The following is a 19,640-nucleotide window of genomic DNA, read 5'->3' on the forward strand; positions in this document are numbered from 1 at the left end:
GTAAGCACAGCAGGAAAGCAAGCTCATTCTATAATTTTCTGTATTTTAGTGGATAAACTCAAGATCTTGATACTGTAGTTCAAATGGTCAGAATACTTATCGTTGGGCCTTCTTAGTAGTTGATCTTTCAGTAAAATATTTTGATTTCTATGACAAATTTGCTATTAAATGTTATATCACACAGTAGATTTACCAGCGCCTTAACTTATGGCTTTTACTCAAAAGGAATAATACAGTTGCTTTTAATTACACAATGTCTCCCTCTGGTGATGATTTCTATTATTACAGTGGTATGTATTGAAATTTGCTGCCTTGCATGTGAAACAGTGGCACCAGCAGTTAAATACTGTATTAAGGTGACAGAAGAAGGTGCTCCATCTACTGTTGACCAGAGGTTTTTGCAGTCAAAGACTCAAATGGATGGTGCCTCATGACGTCGTACACACACACACACGCACGCACACACCCCTGTAACACCAGAGTGAAAACTCAAACATCAATTATGTTAAATGTTTAATTGACAACCACAGGAGGCAATATTTTTCAGATTTATTTAACTTTAATATTGCATACATACAAAGTATCTAGAAAGCTACAAAATGTCTACTATTATCAAGAAGGCATCATAATGTTACGGAGCAAAGACAAGACCATATGCAGAACACAGAAACATCGCAGAGCTTCTTTTCTCTCCTTTGCTCCAACACTTTACTGTCATGGATACAAAAAGATATCACACAATCTGTACCAAGAAAAGCTAAGATATATAATTTTGTACAAAGCACCTTTTTACAAAAAAACAAGTCTGCACACAAAAACCCAAGTGTGTGTGTGTGTGTGCGTGATAACTATGTGAGCTGAGTGAAAAATCACTTTAAAGCCACCATCTGATAATGGTCATAAAACAATAAAGGTACCAGTACCTACTCTTCAACAGAATTACAAATAACGAGCTAAACTGCTGATATGTTTGTAGCATGATTCATCAACTTAGCTGATTTTTGTTTTTGTACGTGCCCATTTTCTCTTCTAATGGTCCACCAGACATTCGTGCCATCGAAGGCATCAAGTCCTGCTGTTTCAGTGTTGAAACGACATGTCAAAATGTACCAGCAGTGCAGCAGCAAACATCATTACCATGTTATTGGGCTTACAATATACAGACAATGTCATCACAAACCAAGAACAGCTGTATACAAGTACAATAAGAAAACAGGAACATCTCACTAAATAATCAATAAATGTGAACCGATACACAGGGTAAACGTAAGAAAAAAGCCTATTAAAACTCCACAGTGTCCACAGGACTGTGGCAAAAATACTGATTGATTGAACTTTATCTGCATCCACCAGAGACATTGTCTGCAATTATTTAGAGCTTCTTCGGTTAAAATACTTTAGATGATTATAATTCTTTGTAAGAAACAATAAATGTAAAGTAGCTATGGTCCTTTAAAAGTATTAACCTTGACGGCCTCGTCCACACTAGCAGTTTGTGAAAAATTAGTTTTAGTTTTTTGAAACGGCATCTCGAACAGGTTTTGGAACAATTTCAGATTTAACCACATTAAAACAGTTCCAAATGAAATGTGAGTATTTGTACAGTTAAATAAACGTTCAGATTTTGTTCTGAAAGATAATAAATGATAAAAGCTTGTCGGTCCCTGCCTTGTCAACATCACAGCTGTGTGTGTCTGCATCATCAAAAGTAACATTGTTAAAGTGTAATGTGGTTTTCACATCGTGAGAGCGCGTGGTCGTGGGAAAGGGGAAACCAGTGTTTCCAAGAAACCTTTTTTAAAAACACTTGAACCTGCAAGTGTGCACGAAGCAGACAGCTGCAGTGTTTCTGTAAATGGACATCCTGCGTGCAGTCTGCGGCCGTGCGTTATCAGCAGGTCTTTCTGTCTTCGACCTCAAGCAAAGAAATAGCTTTTCTTCAAATACATTTGTGAAATCATCAATTTACAATGTAATAAAAATGAATATATCATTTATTTATTTTTACCAGTAACCAGCTTTCCCCTGCTTTCATTACAATCCCTTTAAAAAAGGCAATGTGGTGATTGGTTTCACTTACGTCTCATTTTTGGTCTAGCAACATTTGATTTTAAATTTGTTTTATCTTTTTGAAGCTGGATATTTTAAACCAAAGGCACTTCCTTGCTACCATGCAGGACATGACAAAAGATTGACTGTATCTCTGTATTTTTGGTCTTTTACAACAGGAAAGGCAGTCAGTCTGTGTTTATATTACACAAAAGGCAGATGTTTTACAGCGTTAGAGAAAAATATAACCTGCATTATAACGGTTACTGTTATTATAACTTAATTTAACATAAGTGTACTGCCACTTAACAGCAAAAACTGTTTTTATAGGAGTGTACCAATTATAAGAAACATAATTTTGCGGACGTGAGAATGTACCAAGTAATATACAGGTGAGTTCTTTTTGCCTGTTTCATCCACAAAACTGATTTTAGACTTAAAACGTAGCAAAGGGTAATGTTAGAGTATATTCTAAGGCACTGTATATCTACACTTTGGCAGATAGTATTGTGAATTTCTTACACAATGCAAACATGGAAAGAGTCTTCACGCTTAGAGATCACAGTTTTAGTGGCATCTTTTGGAGTTCACACAGCTATAACCTGTTTAAGGCTGGGGATCGGTGTAGGCCACAGAAACACGTGAACATGAAGGCAGCAACACTCTTGGCTTGGAGTTATTACACCACAATCCCAGAGGGGGAACCATATTCTGAGAGTCGGGAATGGGGGGGAACAGCATACTGAACAAGGCCTGCTGTCTACGAGTGATTTACTGTATGGTGTTAGGTTTATTTAAACTGCTGTTCTATAACCACAGATCTAACACAAAGAAAAGGAAGCATCACTAAGGCAAGCCCAAGAAGGGGAGCAAAGTGCTTTTCGACAAGATCAGTAATTTTACTTTCACCCGTCTAAAATCCAGAAATTCTCTTATTGGCTGTCGCAGAAAATAGACTCGTTTGCAGCACAGAAATGCTTAGCAGGTGGTAAGACTTCCTACATTAATGGAGCAGATGCAGGCAAAATGTTTGTAGTATTTCCACAGTGCATTCATTCGGTTAGTGTCTAAGACTCGGAGTGCTTCAACAGAGATAAATATACTTCCGAAAGCAGAGTTGTTTTTAAAAAGAAAAAGCAGTAATTTTGCAATATTCACGACCACTGGTTTCCATCAACTGTCTATGTAGTGTTGCGTAAGTTTTGTTTCTTTGGAAAATCTATTGGCTGAGTGTGCACGTCTGTTTATCGACTATGTATGCTCACAAATTATGAACTACAGACATACAAAAAAAAACACACTCAACATATTACACAGACCACATCAGGCCGCTGATTGAAAAGGCCAGCATCCTTTTTTTTTTTCTCTACATAACAAAGCAGAAGAAGACAACACACACATTTCCATTTACCAAATTAATCTAGTAAATTCTTTAAGAACGGCCACATTTATACCCAACGGAGACCAACTCAACATATTTTAAACGAGAATTCCCATATTTAAAACATAAAACTGTACCGCAATTCACAACTGCAGTCAAATAACTAACACTTTATATTAAAACAAATTTATAACGACTGACTTCACCCGATACCATGACCAAAAAGCATTGTAGGTGTGACTTTAAGGTAGAGGCACTGCCACTTGTTTTTGAGGTTGGTAAGTCTATGAAAAGAGGGAGATGGGGTGGTGGGGGGCGCTCGGAGCCTTTCATTCCTTTACCAGTCTGTAGATATGATGCTGGGCGCCGTGCTCACTGTTTGAAACTTCAAACACACACGCCATACATAGCAGCGTCTCCTGGGTGTCTCTATTTGTCACCACCTGCAACAGAAGAGAGGGTCACTTTCTAAAAGAAGTATTACACTTGAATAATGATTAAATAGGAGTTCCTTTATACGTGTGTATGTGTTTATGTATATCTCAGTGGGTGGAAATTAGGTTTTCGAAACTAAACTGATTGATTTAGCTGTTGCTCAGGCCATAAGTCTTGAGCACATATTGAACCTACAATCAAGCCAGTCATTGTATAAAATTCATGAATATGCTTGTCATCCTTTGTGTATTAGAGCTTTATGAGCAAAAGGTAAATGGCATACCCACCCCTACGATAAAAGATATGGAAACTGAAAATACAACATCAGGAAACATTTCAGCCACAGGAGATTCTGTGATCATCCCGAGTATTGCTTTCTGGGTGAAGGCTATGGTGGGCCGTAGGTTTCAGGCCTAATACAGAAGCCACAACACGAACAAAAAAAGCCACAAAACAAATTCAAAAACCACAACGGAAATACAAACGCCACAACACAATTACAAAAGGCCACAACGGAAGGGAACCACAACACGAAAGAGACGCTTAGTAAGCGTCTCTTTCGTTGTCAACTTCCGTTGTGGTTCCCTTTTATAATCGTGTTGTGGCTTTTGTATTTGTGTTGTGGGATTTGTATTTGTATTGCCTGAGACCTACGGGCCACCGTGGAAGGCAGCCCTCAAAATCATCAGTCAATAATTGTGCAATTAATTATATTGTTTTTTACCCCCCAAAACTTATACAGTATTACAATACATCGTTTTTAGTTCCTCCTGCAGATTTCAGAGCTTTTTAAGACACATTTAGCCTTCTGTGAACAGGAACAAAGTACTCATTGATCTACGACCATTTCTAAAAGCATCTTAATCACAATGTTTTTAAGCTTCTTTAGGTTGTAATCATTAGCCTTAAGATGGCTTTTGGGCTCCGCTTCCTATTTTGGATCCAAACCCCCATGTACAGGTCCATGAGTCTTTTTATTTATTTTTTTGATTTCTCAGTAGATGTCAATGACACTTTAAGAACCCATGTGATGGCTAATAACGGGGGTTCCTGCCCCCTCTCATCCTCCCCTTTTGCCCTGCAGATAATGAGGCTCCGCACACTGCGTTTCATCCCCTGTGGAATGAGAGCAATGTAAGACCAGCAAGAGGAACTCATCCCTCGGCCCAGTCAACCGCCGCCCCTCCCAGCTGGAGCCAACCAACACACCCTGACAGCAAAGAGGAGAAGAAGAATGAGAGTCCCGGAGAGAGAGCTTGCCCACTCAGGTCAGCGAGGTGATTACCAATAAGATAGTGAAGTTCTCCAGCACGCTGTTCATCATATATTTCTCTGGCAGATGTTTTAGTTTATGGATGAAGTTGATCATGTATTCACACATGGGAGACCGGCTTATCCGATAGACGAAGCGCCCATTCTCAAACCGTGCATATTCAGTCTGAAGAGAACAGAAGAATGACACAGTAACTTTAAGGAACATGGTTATATTGGAGAATTCACAGCTTTTAGCCCTCGTTGTGATGCACAGGATGTTAAGACCTGAGTTCATACCTCAACTTTCTCGACCACCTGCTTGCCAAAGGAGCAGACCTTTGTTGAACACGTGATGGTCATGTTCTCCGAGCTCTCGTACTGACTAGTGACTCCGTAGAAAGACCCAGTATCATCTTGAATGTTACAGTTCAAGTCAGCCTGCGAGCCAGAGGGGGAAAAAAAAATAAACGTTGCAGCGGCAATTTACATTTGTATTTAGGCTTAGATTTAAAGGAATAAACAATAAATCCAACCATAGTAATACAGTGTATTATAATACAAGCAGGGTGTCCACCAGCACCAAATGGCCAGTGAATGTTAAAATTTTACCAACCACTCAAAAGATTACAATTGGGGTTTTTTTTTTTGGTGATTGAAGCAAATCTACCAGCCACTTGCATATTTTACCAGCATTTGGCTGGTACTAATTTTGTGCCCTGATTGCAAGTGCCAAAGATTATTGCCATTTCATACAAGATTACTTTTCTTGTATGAAATGGCAATTCATGTTTACCAACAGGTGTAGAGGAGAGTAAGTGATGTGATGTGGCCACACTTGAACTAAACCAATTGAATAATTATATTTTGGTGCAGCAACCTTTGTCAGGTTCTTTCAAAGGGTAAAAACCAATTCTAGGAATAGTATGTACCTAGTACGTTGATGGAAAAACACACTGCAGAGATTAGTATGGAATTGAGCCTTTTTTAAATAATGTCTGAATCTGGTTTCTAAAAATGTTAAATTAACTCTGCATCAAGTATTTGTCAGTCTGATCAAGAGCTGTTGAGATTAAACATGTACATTGCACATCATATTAGAAGATCTCGGCCACATCTGACTAAACACGTTACTGTGTCCATATTAGAAAGAAGATTCTAAAGAGGATTCAATTAAGTTACTGATTTACAAGGTCGAGCGGGGTCTGCTCCCGGAGGGCAGCCTTTCTATGCCCTCGACATCCTGTTCATTATGGATACAAAAAGAGGAGACATCCTCCTACAACATTCTCCTCCTTCATTAAGCAAAGCAGTTATACATTCATTATTGTGCAGATTCTGTCTTTCATTTGAAATTTAGATTGGTCGGTCACTTCAAAAGGAATTTGAGGGGACTTGGTCCAAGTGCATACGGCCCTACTTTGTTGGCTGCCGCTAGTTAGCATTTTGCATCAGGGAGGAAATACATGCAATGTTTCAACAGCCATTAGGAGTGCAACCAGGTCACACCATTGTTTGGAGATATTACATTGAATTAGTGAGTGCTTTGATCAAAAGCTCTCCTGCTATGCAAGTCCAAATATAGCACAGTGCATTCTGCAAACATTAAGAGCGCAATCTTCTCTGTGTAGACTGATTACACCCAATAACTAAAGAAGAATCTGAACAGACTGTAACTGAACAGGATCTGCCATCCAGCCTTTCACAATGTGCAAGAGGTTACAGTGATATTGAGACTGATGTGAGTAAAACACAATCAAGCTGTAACGCTGCCATTTTATAACACTTCGCAATCTTAACAATGTGGCTGACAAATTACACTCACCCAGAATTTTATAAGGAAGAAGGAATTCTGGGGACCTTTTCCATACAGCTCCTTCAGGCCTCCTTTCTTTTCTGGGAATTTGTCATAAATCTGGCGAATGTCCACCGACTCCAGCAGGGCGTCACTGTAGGAATAATTTGTCTGTCCGATATGTACAAATAGGTGCTTGTTGTACTGAAAGAGTAAATAAACAAAGTATTAGAAACATACTTTAAATATGGTGTTCAGGTTGAATCGTTTAAACAAATCTATTCAGTCTGAATTTTGACATTAAAATCTGACATGGCATAAAAAATAATCTATAACAATATTACATCAATATCCTGAAAGTCAACAACACAGAACAACTTACTGAAGTCTTATAATGGTGGTTACTGAAGTAATCAACATTATAAGAAAGAAATAGCTAGAATTAGATTGGTAACAAATACACTCTGATAATGAGAAATAACCCTATGCAACATTGCTTTTTATTTGGCGATCTGCATGATTTTAAGCCTCTTTTTTATTATGATCTACAAATTAGGTACACCACATCCAAAAAGAAGCTCATCTCCTCATTTGTATTAAACCAAGCCAGGAATGCCAGACTGCTTCACCCAAATTATATAAGCTCAAGTTGTGACTTTATTATAGGCAAATGTAGGAAAGCAACTACATTCAGCTGAAATTGAAAAAATTTGGAATGAAAGGTGAGAGCTTTTATAAAAAAAATTACATTCAGGTTTGCTCTATTCCTTTTCAACTAAGAATATTTGAATTTGGTTTTGGATAAAAAAAAATTGTGCTCTGTTAAACCTCAGACTCATGATGCATAGCAAAAAGCACAAAGAGAAGCAGGGCAATCAGAGAATAACATTTGATTTTCAGAGGTCGGTTGCCCTCGTCGTGACTGAACGAAGCCCTGTCATGTGGTGCTGCACTTCACTTTAAAAGCTCACAGAGCAGCCTCTCCAGCGTGTAGCCTTTAGGGCAAATGCAACAATTTCAAGCATTAAGCTGAATGTAAGATTAATGGCTGTTGTCATGCAGTATTAATACCAAAAGAAAGCGCACAGGAAAATGTGGACAAACATTTAAAAATGTCTAAAGCAAACAAGAAATGTGAGACACAGACTTTGTTTGCTGATTTGTCAACTCACACTCCGTGAGTCTGTGGATCGTCTCGCTGAGCTGAAGTCTGCAGCGTAAATATAGTTTTGGCACACCGTTTAAGGAACTGATTAATATACAGTCCTTCATTATTTCTGCAGGTTTTCATGCTGTGTGTCCCTACATGCAGGGCTTCTCCTCTCAGCTTGTTTTGGCCTCCCCTCAGCTGACTGTCTGCCTGGGAAAATGTCCCAGTGTATTCATAGAGGAAAGGACCGGGTGATAAGAGGTGGGAATGAACACCATGAGATAGTGGTGTGTTTTATACAATAATGCTCTACTCACTGAATCTGGGTCTCTCTGTTGCTCTAGGAAGGCGGAGAACTCCACCAGTCGGAGTTTAGATGTACCGATAGAGCGGCCCTGCCACGCTGGTGCCGTGGGAGCCGAAGGTGCTGTGGGCTCGTAACCTGCAGTAACACCACAATAATAAATCCTTCTGTGGGTAGTTTTAAGACACTATAATAAATAAAACCCCATGTGCAAATTATAGCAGTCATCCAGAAAAAATTAGTGTGCACAGATTTGCCTGTTGTTCATTTATGGGATTTATTTTCTTTTTTCCATAATATTTGTAAGTAAAAATAAAATATAAAACTAGTCAGAACTCAATACAATGTGCAGAAATACTATTGTATAAATAATGTCCGCAAGTTTTAGGCAATAAACAACTGCAACTTGAAACCAAGATCAATTCTCATAAATCCAGTTACATTTATGTTCTAGTGTAGAAACAAAAAAAAAAAAGCCTTTGGATTTATTTCACACACACATAAATCAGTGGTCTGCGCATTTCCCAATGTTGGTTTGTCTTATTTATTTCATCTAACTTTTATGAGTGTGTTTCAAGAGAGACGGGAAAAAAAAAAACTCATTCCTGGATGAGGCTAAATATGTTGCCTTACAGGAGTTTCTGCAGCTTCATTGATTGCTACATTCTGATTGATAATATTCAACCAATATTAACAATTTTTCCACTAAGAATTTTTACATTTTCAAAAAAAAAAAAAAAAAAAACTTAACAGATAAAAACAGGAGTTGCTGAAATGTATTTAATTCAATTAATTTAAATATTGTTGTTGCCATCTCCCAAGCATTTTAGACCTCTATCAGCATTTGTTTTACAGCGAGACAATCTGCCAATTCTCACAGTAAGATTAAAGGAACAGATTAAGGAGGTTTTGAAATGCACATGTGGACATGGAGTGAATAAACACAGTAAACAGGTGGCACATTTTATTATGTTGGAGATGTGAGAAACAAGGCGAATTTCAGTTTTTTTCAGATTGAGCAAAAAATGTAGAAAGTGTGATGAACATTTTGGGTCATTTGTCCTTGAAGGTTTTTGAATCATGGAAATTCTTACTTGAAATGGCTGTGACTGTTGGCTGGATGGGATAGGCTTGCTGGGTGAAAGGCTTAATACTGGAACAGAGTAAGGCAGACTCATTAAAAAACTTCTATAGAACAATAAATTGAATTTATTGCTTAAAGAGTTCTTTTTTTCTAACACAAAAGTAAAATACTTACTCTTGTGAGGATCCTGGCTGACCAGCCGATATCATACCCTGCCATAACTAGAGAATTAGACAACAAAGAAGATCAAATTGTGAGCAGCTGTTAGCAACAACATCAAAATAGCTCTTAGCTCCATGTTCAGTGGATGTGGTTATCTTGACTACCACTCCGTTTGATCGTGTGCTTATCTGATAGGGGCATTTGTGCAAAGCTGTGGTGTGTAATGTGATTTGGCGCCGGTGTCGGCGTTGTTGGCCCCACGTCCGCCCTGGGTGAAGCTGGACAGGATGGATCAATAGTGTGGTGCCGACAAGGGTCTTACCCCTGCTCCAGGGAAGGCTGGGCGCGGGATGCCTGGCAGGCCGAGCTTGTTGTGAATAGCCGTGGCAGAGACGATCTGAGCCGAGGACATGGAGGCCATGCTCTGGAGGGCTTTGTCCTTCACGGCTTGGTCCTTTTAACAGCAGTCACAAAAGACTTAGCACTCACACAGAAGGGAGAGGGAGTGCTGCAGAGGTAGCAACAACGAGACTCCAAACAACACACTGAAAGCACCACTGACCCCTCACAACAGTAAACAGCAAGCAGGTTAAAAGAAGATGCATCTATGTTGCTCTTTAAGTGTAGGCTTTTTTTTTGTTAAAGGAATGCGCCAAACAACAACTAAATTCCAATATACAATGGTTAGCAGTGGTATGCACGTACACCAAAGTTTGCTTGTTGACTAATCTACCACTAAAACATTTTTTTTAAAAACACATTCAGCAGCACTTCTATCAAGGCTGCTTTTGTCTGCATGTCAAAACACATCTAAACGTAGGAAAGAATGTCTCAAGTAAAACTGAAGGACGCCAATCTCGTATTGTGAAAAGTCTTTCGCAGCTCCAGTTTGTTTCTTTACTTTCATCTTTGGACAATAGGTTTTTAAATATCAGGATATAGCTACATTAATTTTAAATGGCTATGCTAAAAACTAAGGTAGGCAATTTATTTCAGAATTTTTTTAAATAAGTTGATGAAATTCTCTTTACATCCCGAAAGAAATCCGGTTACTTTGGCAGTCTCAGGAATGTAATGAGCACGGCCAATCGTTTTTTACAGTTGGATACTTCTAGCAGTCTCTTGCTAGTCTCTCTAACATTTCCAACCCTAGCTTTAATTAAGAGAATCGCAGTTCATAGAGAACCACCAAAGTCTACAGAAGTGCACTACACATTGTATGTTTTGGAGCTAGTCATTTGTTAATGTGCATTAACAGTTATTTAAAGTCACACCGAACCATTCAGTGTAAATACTGTAGCGGAGTGCACACTAGCACGCCCATGCAGACTCACTGGTGGCAGAAGCTAAAGGTAAGCATGCTGGCAACAGACTGAGAACAGTCAAGCTACAGTATGATGACACAAAGACATCAATAAACTGGGGAAACATTGGGCAGCAGCTATTGTCACTATGGCAGGAGCACAAATGCAAAACTAGCAGCTGAAGGACGAGGCAGCCCCTAATCAAAAGCAGAAACGGCATCGCAACCAGAAAATAAATACTTACCATACTTGTAACCTAAATGACAAACAGGGTTTTTATTGTAAATTTGTGATTCCGTTTATTGTGAATTATTCAACATTATCATAGTGTTAAAGAAAGTCAGTTATTCTGCTTTGAGAATGTCCAGCCTTCTTCACACAGTACAACACAGAATGAAAAAGATTATGAAATGTGTATTTACAAATTATCCTTGGTTTCTGGTGGTGGGGGGGGGGGGTATCTTGCTCTGTATAATTTTCACAATCTGATCAGTAAGTCATCACTTGAGACAAAACAACAGAACAGTAACGTAATGACTATAATTTCACAGAAATGCCATAGACGGGACCAGAAACAGCAGGTTTTCATTGATGCCTAAAATTAAGGGCACACTTGTATTTCTATTTACCCCTGAAGTCTAATTTGCTTTAAATGAGAAAAGACATGGATTCATACAAAAGCTGTCTGTTTTTCTTCAGACAGCCACCAATGCCCTTGAAAGACCAGGCATTCATGTGGCTAGCTGCCTGTCTGACTGTTTCTCAACACACACACATACACAGATTAATGAGGGGTCATTAATTCGTGCTGAATACTGGGAGTGGAGCAAAGTGTGAAAGTCAAAACGTATAATCGGCTCCCTAAGAAAAGAAGAAAATGGCACATGGGTGGAGTGTCCTTTGATATACAAGCATTACTTCATAAAATACCTTAAATTACAGGTCAATATTATTCAAGATTACTTCTTTCACAATGCTGTTCTCCCATTTTAATGTGCCATTCTGAAAAGGTTTCTTCAGCGATTTTAACAGATTTCACTATTGCTGAAATAACTGACAAGAACGCTTTGAAATGACGACATCTGAACTGGGTCGGAAGGAAAGCGACAGACAGCCATGGCATTGTGAGAGCTGGACTTATCAACAGACTGAAGGGAGAACAAGAAAGCAGAGAGTACATTTCAGAAACAGCCAGCCGCCATCAGGCCGATTTCCTCGAACCTTCAGATCTCAGCCGCTCACCAACAGCCAATGCTAGCATGCTTCCTGACATTTGCCCACTTTGATTTTGGTTTTACTAAGTTATTACAATTATATACATAGAGTAAAAATCAGAGCCTGCCCAGTAAATAATCCGGGGCAATATATGGGCTGGTGTTAGTTCATTATGACCGGTATTGGTGTATACATCTGCCAGTAAGGAGCAAGATATTGCAGTGCAGAAATGCAAGAACCCCCCCCCCAAAAAAAAAACAAAACAGAGGATGAACCATACAATGGCGATCGTCTGACTCTAGCGCCACCACGAGGTTCGCCATTTGTGATTTTGAGTGAAAAGTCTCAACAGCTGTTGGATACATTGTTATGAAATTTGGGTCAGACACCTTAATGTCCCCCCCTAAGGATGACTTGTAGTTGCTTTGTTGATCCCCTGACCTTTCATTTAGTGCCATAATCAGGTAAAACATTTTATTTATCCGTACTTTTCAACGAAATACCTGCAAAAATAACGACATTCCCACTAACGTCAGCTGCACTTTGTGTTTAGAGCTTATTGGCTAAACTTCAGCATGCTAACAAGCTAAACTAAGATGGTAAACATGATAAAATGTGCTAGCTAAACATGAGCATGTTAGCATTTATACTGCAAGCATGTTAGCATCGTTTATCTATAAAATGTCTCGCTCAGTACATACTGTAATTAAGGGATGGTTACCAACTTTTTTTCCCCCCAATGTTATGAGTTATTGGCCAATGTATAAATTTATTATTATAATAATAAAATATGAATATCAGAATTTTTATCTCTCAGTATCGGTATCAAAATCCAGTATTGGTCAAGGTCTTGGATAATTAAAAAACAAACCTATAAACTACAAGAACCATTTGTCTTGGCATGCTTGATATTAATACATTATTTTTTATTAATGGAAATAAAATAAATGTCTTCACTCTTGTTATAGTAAGTCATGTACATGATAACCAGCTGCTCTCAAAGCAAAAGCCCGTAATGAAAAGTGAATAAGTGTAGATGAAACCAAGTGACAGCATGGGAGAGTACGGGGGTGAGAGATGGACTGAGAGGGGGGGTGGGTTAGAAAATCTGAGTAGACTACAGTCAGCAGAGGATTTGGGTTAGGGGGAATCAGAGCACCAGGCATTCACTCTGTCACCACGGGAAACAGGAAGTTAAGATGCACAGCAACCAACAAGCCCAAAAGCAGAAAAGCGCATACCTTTAGCTTGGAATGAAACTCACGAGATTTCCTTCTGGCAAGAACCTGAATGTGACTAGACACCTGCGGGGTAGGGGAAGGGAGGAAAACAAAGGAAGAGCCTGTAACCATGGCAATGAAAAGCCCCCTGCAACTGGGCAAAGCTAGACGTACCTTAATGGCAGCTTGGATTTCTCGAACTTTCTTTCTTGCTATGACCTGTATGTGACTAGACACCTCCATTAAAAAAGAGAAAACGGAAAATAAAAGACACACCAAAAAAAGTACAAGTGGATTATACATTTCTTTGTTTAGTAAAAAAAAAAAAAAAAACTTAAAGGAGATAAGTTGCATAACAGAAGCATCTCCAAACTACACACCAAGCTAACAGCCAATAAAGCGTTCTATGCAGTGTGTTCTCGTCACTTAAGTGAACTGATTAAGGGGGATGCAGGCCCCTTTAGTGCACATTAAGAGCACCCAGATGTGATCTGCTGTGTGCTGAATGAGAATTGGCTAGTGTAGTATTCTTGCGGGAGCTGGGTCGAGGCATTTCACCAGCCAAGTTTACCTCTGACGTTCACACAGTTGCAAATTATTTAATATTCTCACATGAAACATTTAGCAGTGCAAGTAGCAGTTGGAAATAGAAGCAATGTGTGCTGATGACCGGTTTGAGGGGTGGATTTAAGTTCTCCTCCGACACTATTCAAGCAAATCACACCCAAGGTGAGTTTTCTAACAGTACGGGCATCAAGTGCTTCCACTGCAGATAAATCTGTATATTATATAATATCTAACATATTTTCTTGCTATTCATCTTGATAAACTCGAGCGGAAATAATTAGTCGATTCATTGATCAACGGAAAATGAATCTGCAAAAATTGCCAAACGTCTCGTTCTAGCTTTTCCAATGTGAGGATTTTCTGTGTCATTGTAAATTCAACATCTTTGAGTGTCGGACTGTTGGTCGGACATATAAAGACATCACCTTGGGCTCTGGAAAATTATACTTTTCACAATTTTCTGGCAGTTTATAGACAAAACCAAAATAAACTGCAGATTAAGTGATATTGAAAATTAGGGCTGCCAACAACCATTATTTTCATTTTCAACTAAAATGACAATTATGTTTTTAGTTTATTTATTCGTTGTTTGGCCTGTAAAATGTCAACCATCACTTTCTAAAGCACACACTGACATACTCAAAAGCTTCTCCAACCAAAAGTCCAAAATCCAAAGTTGTTGTCCTTACTTTCACAGAAGACACAATAAAAGTAGTCAAAATTAGCATTTGAGAGGCCCAAACGATCAATTATCAGAATTATTGCTGATTTAATCTACCAAATACAAACAACACAGCAATTACACACACACACACACACACACATACATTTAAACTAAGAACAGAAACAGACATGTGTTTCTTGGTGTAGCTGTGAGTAAACGGCTCGCTCTCTCATTCTGATTCTGTGTCAAGGAGAAGAAAAACCACGTGGCCTTTCTGGTCCAGACTGATCAATTCACACACAGCGATCGAATGTCACTGTAGACACTGGCTTGTTTATCATTGTCATTCAAGTCAGTGGCCATGCAGGGAATTTCCTGTTTAAAGGGAAGATGTTACTGAAGCACCTTCAGAGCTCATTATCAGGTCATTTCAATACAACAATCAACTATTTTGGTGCTGTTATTCCTAAGAGATACACGTATAAGAGCCCTGATTTATCATTTATATTACATTCATTACAGTTTGATCTGAGCACTGTGGTGAGTTGTGCAGTGCACACTGTGTGCTGCAGAAGACAGGATACACGCTCCAATACTGACTGCAGCAAATACTCTCTTTGATCAGAGATGGTACCAATCTGCTAAGGCCTCCACATTCCTATTAATAAAAGGCTTCTACTCTAGCCAAGTGCACAACCTCCATGATTTAGTCATGAGGACGAATACTTTTAAGCTACAGTGGCGACTCTTTTCATATGACAAAGCTCTTATGTTTATCATTACATTACATTTATCATTCCATTATTTATAGTAGAAAATAGAAAGGCTGCATTTTAAGTAAAAGGTTAACAGGGAAATTAAAGACAATTTCTCCTCCTGCAAACTTCCTACAACTACGGTTCTTATGTGTATACTTATAAGTGCAAGTAAGAGTGACAATTCTGGGAATGTCGTAACCCAGAGACATCTCTTCATGCAACACAGCAGTGACAGGGGGACTCCTCAGCCTCAGAAGTCCCCCCTGACAACTAAGCATTGTGTTATTCTCTGTCTGGCCTTATTTCTCTCCTGTGGAAAACATAAGGCAACAGTCTGCACACAGATTGGACAGCCGTCTGACGCTCATGCAACAGAGACATCTCGTCTGCTGTCTTACCTGCTTCCGAGTCCTCGTCTTTCCGGTCCGAAGCTTGATGTATCTGGCTATCAGCTCATTTCGACCTGTGTGAACAGGAAAATGAGACGTGCTTAAAATATCTACAAAAAAAAAAAAACGTGGGAAATGACCTCAAAATATCTGGGCTGGGAAGAAATTTGGAAAGGGCACATCATGGCATCAGATTTTCAGATGTGTGTGTTAGTGTATAGAGTAGAAGGCTGTTATACAGGCTTTGGTTGCTTATGCTAAACAATACATTTGAGTTTGCTGTAAACAAAAAATTTAAACATCAACCAAGAACCAAAAAAATAAAATAAAAATCAGATAACTGAGTTTACGGTTGTCTTCTGTCACCCGTAAAAACACTTTCCTTGGTGGGTATATAAGATTTTTTATCATTTTAACAGTTGGTTAAGTTTTCCGCTGAAATGTTTGACTGACTAAATGTAAAATGTAGGGGTAATTAATAGTTAACTAATGCTGTTAAGCTCCAAAAGTAAAAAAAAATGCAGATTATGTGCTACGATTCAAAGAACCTTTGAACCTCTGATATCAATTAATATTCAATTAATATAAATTATGGATAATGAATATTTAAATCTTTATGCATAATTAAGCCTACAACTTTTCTAGGAGGTAGTCATGGAATCATACATGAAGCTACAAACTAAGGTCTGTAACCATAGTTTAGTGCATGCAAATCAGAAGGTATGTACGTCTCCTAAACAAACGAGATCCAGTTTCGCTGTGAAAACACCATGTGACATCAGTATGAAGGAGAGGGGAAAAAAAAAAAAAAAAAAAACTTGCAGCAGCACAGCCTTTCAAATTAATCTAATTCAATCTCGTTCTCTTCAAAGCCCGGTGCTTTGAAAGGAAACAGACCTAGCTGTTCATACTATTACAAAAAATAATGGCAACTGAATATATTGGGTTTAAAACAGTGCAGCTCTGACTAAATTATAATTAAAGCATAGCTTTGTAGAGATTTCCAATTAACAACGGCTCCGAACATTCTTCTGCCCTCAGCTCTGCTCTAATTGCTGTAGCAATGCACATGACCCCTGCTTAGCCCTTTCATATGGTAATAACATGCCGCCAACCAAAACTATTACACAAATTATAGGTAAGGAGGTCTCTAATTATGTGTCCAGCTGTAGCCAACCAACACCATGGATTTGCTCTACTCCTCCATGAAATGCACCAAACCCTCAATATAATGAAACATTTTTCAACATTCAATTCATTATCAATTAAAGGCATTACTTTTGTTACACCATGGGACCACAACGTACCTCACATATGCTAATAAGCCATATCTTAGGTAATCACAAGATAAGGCATTTTATTTTTACATCGCGGATCAAACAATGTGACAGACCACAAGTGTACATCTCAAAGGGTATACAAGTGCGGAACGTAAGGGACATAAATCCATAAACAAGAGATGATGGGTGCGTAAGCTTCATCTTGTGATGTTCAGGGCTCTTGAGCATTACTCAAGTGTGCTAAATGAAAGAAACTGTTGGTCTAGGTATAAAAGCTTGAATTACAACTCCCAAAACAAAGTTTTCATGCACATATAGTAACAAACAAGTAACTTATGTTTAATTGATTGGTCCATAAATTGTCAGAAAATATTTTAAAATGGCAACTTCTCAGAGTCCATAATGTAGTGCTACCCCCCAATAGTTGATGAGAACTTTTCATTAGTCAGTTAGTCGCAGAAAATAACCCTCCAAACTCCATTCGGGAGATGTGCCTTGTCACTGGGACGAAAGTATCGGGATTGTTGCAACACGGACCTTTTCTCTTGTAACAGAAGTCACTTGCAGGCACACTGCTGCTTCTTCTGCTGCAGAAAAGACAACAATACCAGCTGCTATTAGCTAGTTACCTCAGTTAGCGGGTCCTATTAGCTGACTCTGCGCAGACTGGGGCTCGGAGTACCAGAGGAGTGTTGGTGTTGGTTTACACCACTTTGTTTACACAGGAGATGTGGACCTGCCAGTAGGAGGAGGTTTACAGGAATACAGTGATTAACATGGGGCTCATATCGTGCCCCTTGTAAAATTGATATTTTAAGGTCTAATTATTGCGGTTTTGTATTTCTCTGTAATGTAGCAGTGTTACATTTCTTTGACCCCTGGAAGTCAAACCATTTTGATGCCCAAAAAGTATATAGTTAAATAATTCAAATAATATCATAAACGTGCAATAACTAATGTCTGCTTGAACTAAGGACTGCTAGTCGACTAGGAACATCTTTAGTCAAATGCAGCCGTAACACGATGACTTCAAATGTCTTGTTTTGTCCCACAAACATCTGGTTTTCTATCATGACCAGAAAATATTTACATCTGAGAATCTTTTTGCCTAAAAAGATAAAACCAAAGTTGAAAAACAGTTGCAAATAATCATCTCATTAATTTTTATATTAATAACTAAATAACTGAAACCAATACGTCGGCTCTACCACATAGGCTTCCTTCACATTAGCTCTTTTGTGACGGTCAATGGATGCAAGAAAAGTTTACAAATAAATTCCTTTCAAAAAGGTTCAAGGAAATGAAATTTTTCAGGCTGATACAGCATTTGAAAGGCTCTCTTTCATCAAAGTTGTTTGAGTTTGAGTAAAAACACCGGGTATAAACTATACCGTATTCTATAAACGGCAACATGAGATCGTTAATACCCGCAGCACCTGTCTGCGTGCCACACCTACACATTTTGTTGTTCCCCTGAGCAGAGGGGGTGAGCCCAACCCTGGTTGGCTCTCACATCCAGCTGTAGTTTGTTAAAGGTTGACCCCAAAACTCTCTTCACGCTTAACATTTAGGCGAGGCCAGTCTGAGTGAAACCAGTCATGTGACCTTGCAGGACAAATAAACAACATCTGGGGATTTACAGTTCCAGCCTGTCTGTCCAGTGAGCCTGCAGTGTAAACTTTACCAGATGAAGCGGGGCCCTGCTCTTTTTTCAATAATTCACACACTGTGGAAACTAACATGACAATACAGGCATTCATGCAAACTCCTGATTCCTAGATCAAAGCACACAAATGGCCAGCTGAAAGCCTGCTTACTGTTGAATAATTCATTCTTTACACCAGGCTGGAGAAAAGGCTCAGTGGGTTCTGGCTAGCCTGCATTCTTTTTTTCTTGCCTGTGTTTGCACTGCAAAACAACAACTGCTGGGGGGGGGGGGGGGGGGACATGAGACTGTCCACATTCGGGACTGAAAATGCTTTAAAACACAACTGTGCTTTTCAACCTGAAATTCAGGAGCAACATAAAAAAGAAAATGTCTGTATAAACAAAGTGATCTCTTTGATTCATAATGTGTTCTCCTGTCAGTGCCATTGACCAGTGCCACTGACATATCTCTGGAGTTGGTCCCCAGGTGCTGTACAGTGGTACAGTGCCCACTGCTCCGTTTAGAGATGGGTTAAATGCAGAGAATGAATTTCACATGGATGTGACAATAAAGAACCTTTACCTTGAAAGATGGACAGTCAGTCAACTAAATTCATATTTATTTATTTAATACATTCATAGTATTGTAAAAATGACACTTAACTTTTTTCACACTTGCGCCAATCTGTCTGACAATGAATACATTTAATTAATAAATAAAAATTAGTAGCTCAAAGGACAGCTAAAGATATAGAAAAACAACATAGGATTATGCAGGAGAGATAAGAAACCCCCAAGGGCTTATAGTTTGATTATCTAAATTTAGAATTTTGGAGAGTTTGCCTTGATGCCTTTTTCAACAAAGCTCTTTTTATATTTAAAATGCTTTCTTATACTGAACAAAATTCAAATGCCGTCTCCAAAGGCGTTTCAGATAATTTGGCAGTACATCCAACTGGCCTCACAACCGCAGACCATGTGGAAC

General features: G+C 38.8%; 1 protein-coding gene across 9 annotated transcripts in view; it reads right to left on the reverse strand.

Annotated features, from left to right (window-relative positions):
* Positions 1–534: 534 nt before the first annotated feature.
* Positions 535–19,640, reverse strand: part of LOC119890804 (transcriptional enhancer factor TEF-1) — a 49,937-nt gene continuing 30,831 nt past the window's right edge. Inside the window, exons 4-15 of one of the 9 annotated variants that reach the window (XM_038702217.1) lie at positions 15,738–15,802; positions 13,525–13,587; positions 13,372–13,434; positions 11,160–11,171; positions 9,934–10,065; positions 9,624–9,670; positions 9,460–9,518; positions 8,379–8,503; positions 6,942–7,115; positions 5,417–5,557; positions 5,151–5,303; positions 535–3,873 (exon numbers count right to left, since the gene is read on the reverse strand). In XM_038702217.1, the coding sequence (XP_038558145.1) occupies positions 3,760–3,873; positions 5,151–5,303; positions 5,417–5,557; positions 6,942–7,115; positions 8,379–8,503; positions 9,460–9,518; positions 9,624–9,670; positions 9,934–10,065; positions 11,160–11,171; positions 13,372–13,434; positions 13,525–13,587; positions 15,738–15,802 (1,148 nt within the window). In that variant the 3' untranslated portion in view covers positions 535–3,759. Of the gene's footprint in view, positions 3,874–5,150; positions 5,304–5,416; positions 5,558–6,941; positions 7,116–8,378; positions 8,504–9,459; positions 9,519–9,623; positions 9,671–9,933; positions 10,066–11,159; positions 11,172–13,371; positions 15,803–17,637; positions 17,745–19,640 lie in introns of all 9 variants that reach the window. The other 8 variants (XM_038702214.1, XM_038702218.1, XM_038702221.1 and 5 more) reach the window with 8 other exon arrangements.

The sequence above is a fragment of the Micropterus salmoides genome, unplaced genomic scaffold, assembly GCF_014851395.1.
Source record: "Micropterus salmoides isolate LMB-PRFRI ecotype aquatic unplaced genomic scaffold, ASM1485139v1 Ms_hic_scaffold_6, whole genome shotgun sequence".
Classification (NCBI taxonomy): domain Eukaryota; kingdom Metazoa; phylum Chordata; class Actinopteri; order Centrarchiformes; family Centrarchidae; genus Micropterus; species Micropterus salmoides.